General features: G+C 44.4%; 1 protein-coding gene across 1 annotated transcript; it reads left to right on the top strand.

The window, feature by feature from the left end:
- Positions 1 to 768: 768 nt before the first annotated feature.
- Positions 769 to 1,845, top strand: LOC147429372 (ATP-dependent DNA helicase PIF1-like). Its single transcript, XM_086495010.1, has one exon. It carries the CDS (start codon positions 769 to 771, stop codon positions 1,843 to 1,845), a length of 1,077 nt encoding a protein of 358 aa, XP_086351136.1.
- The last annotated feature ends 877 nt before the right edge of the window (positions 1,846 to 2,722 follow it).

The following is a 2,722-nucleotide window of genomic DNA, read 5'->3' as shown; positions in this document are numbered from 1 at the left end:
AAGCTATTGCACTTCATACATGACGAAAATGGACAACACATTGATAGAAGCAATCAAGACACAAGTCGATGCCTGTGTCGCAAACAATGCAACAACATTAGAGAGACTACGAAAAGTTGGTAGCGCAATCCTTAACACACAACAAATTAGTTCACAACAAGCTGCTTACATCTGCCTCTCACTTCCATTGTATAGCTCCTCTAGAGAATTCATGTACACAAACACTAATCCACCTAAAGAGCATGCTCTAGTCCTAAAAATAAAGAATGCCTTGCAAAAATTGCACCCTGACACAACAGAAATATTCTCTGCCTCCATCATTGACAAATATGCCTCCAGACCTCGCTCCTTCTTCACCATATGCTTGGCTCAGTTTGTATCCACAACTAGAAACCCCTCCAGACTTGACAAGCTGCTGCGAAGGGCACGCATCATACGTTATGTTAGATATAGTAAAGCCAAAGACCCTGAAAACCACTACAGAGAACAATGCCTTCTCTTCTTTCCATGGTCAAGAAATGAGAATCAGCACCTGCGTGAAGGCTTGTCCTGGATCGATGTCTACACTTCGAACATCGAGACAGTGAAAAACAATTTGTTGTCGAACCAACTTCACTAGACAAATTCGCTACAATCATCACAACATCACGTAGCACAAACAATCCAAGTTCCTTGAACAATTCCGACAATGCCAACGTGATGATCAATACCCCATCGAAGCAACCGACCAAGAAACCATTTGCTTTACATTTTTCCAAACACATTGGCATGACCAATGAGGATTTCCACACGTCAATAAAGAAACTAAACCCACAACAACGACTTATACTCGATGAAATCATGCTCAAAAAATGCATAGCGCCATCAGAAAAGATACATCTCTTCCTCACAGGTGGAGAAGGGACTGGAAAAACATTCACGCTGCTCTTGTTGGTTGAAGACCTCATTCGATTCTACACGCACGAGTCAGGTCACAATGCTGACTTTCCCAAGGCGCTACTAATGGCATATACAGGGAAGGCAGCGTTCAACATTGGTGGTACAACTATACACTCAGCTTTACATTTGCCTTTGATAACTACCACACACACAAGCCTTGGAGCAGAAAATCTAGATGTATTATCCTTACTTTATCAAGATTTGGAGCTTGTAGTGTTCGATGAAGTCTCCTTGATAGGGTCAAGTGTCTTCTTTTTGGCCGACTCACGTCTTCGTGCCATCAAGAGAAAACACAACCAGCCTTTTGGTGGCCTTGACGTCATACTTTGTGGTGACCTTTGCCAAGCTAGCCCAGTCAAAGACTCTTGGATATTCACAAGCAATCAACCTCTCATTGAGGCAGTCGCACCTTCATACTGGCGCGAACTCCCTAAGTGCTACGAACTAACGATTACCATGAGACAAACTAATCAACAGTTTATAGAGGTTCTCAATCGAATGAAAATTGGTTCACACACTAGCAATGATATTGCATACATTAACAACTCCTTCCACAGGGCGTTGCCTGTTGACATAACCATATCGCACCTATTCTACTCTAACAAAGCAAAGGACGAGCACAACAAAAAGGTCTTCGCACAGTTGCCTCGTGAGCCACACGTATTCAAACCAATTGACAAGCATGCCAATACTTGTAGCAAAACAACAGCAATACCATTGGATGCCAAGCAAACTGCGGGGCTCCAAGCAACATTGTGCTTGAAGCCAGGCCTGGTGGTCGAGTTATGTGCCGGAAATCTAAACATTGCCGATGGCCTCGTCAATGGTGTGAAGGCGTTTACAAGCTCTGCATTACAGTCTCTAGCACAACATGTCTCTGGATTCATTTCACCAATCCCAATATAGGACGAAAACAAAGATATGAACACGCCCACCTCCACACACCACTCACATCGGCTGGCTGGACGCCAATTCTTTGCATCGCACATGAATTCCAAATTGGCAAAAACCACCTCAACACCCTCACACGCAAGCAATTCCCAATTCAGTCTGCTGCAGCACAATTCATCGATCACAAGGGCTTACACTCAACACACTGGCTTTCAGCCCCAGAGGAATTATATCTCATGGAATCACCTACATTGCTCTCACACGCATTCGTGACACTACAAATTTGTATTTGATAGACAACCTACTCCCCAACAATGTTCGTGTCGACCCAAGTGTCCTTGAAGAGCTCCATAGATTGAGAACAGAAGCAACTTATCCTCCCATCCAAAAGCAATTACATCTCCACCAAGATACACATTACATTGTGCAATCACTGAACGTCGTCTCCCTTGGAAAGCATGCAGAAGATATCATCCATGACACAAGTCTAATGGCCTCTGACGTGCTCTACCTCCAAGAGACTCGACTACATGCGATGACCATTCCAAGATTCCAGAGCATATCCTCAACACAACTACACGGCGTGTCAATTCTCCATAGAAGCAACCTAATACCCACGCAAACACACAAAATGCATAAACCACACTCTTGAAACAGTTCGTGCAACTTTCCATTGCACAAACAAGCGCGTGGCAATAGTCGTCTCGCTCTACCGGGCACCAACGTCACCGCTCCCAACGTTCCTAGAGAGCATCTCTAGCCTCCTTGATTCAACGAGCACCATGCGGCCACTGATCATAATGGGAGATTTCAACATTGACGCACTTGATCAACCCAGCACATACAAAACCCTATCCACCCTCATGCACCAGCATGGAATCCATCAATTGAT

Source organism: Adiantum capillus-veneris, chromosome 22 (genome assembly GCF_014529385.1).
Source record: "Adiantum capillus-veneris isolate H3 chromosome 22, ASM1452938v2, whole genome shotgun sequence".
In the NCBI taxonomy this organism is placed as follows: domain Eukaryota; kingdom Viridiplantae; phylum Streptophyta; class Polypodiopsida; order Polypodiales; family Pteridaceae; genus Adiantum; species Adiantum capillus-veneris.
This window is presented reverse-complemented; position numbering and strand designations above follow the sequence as displayed.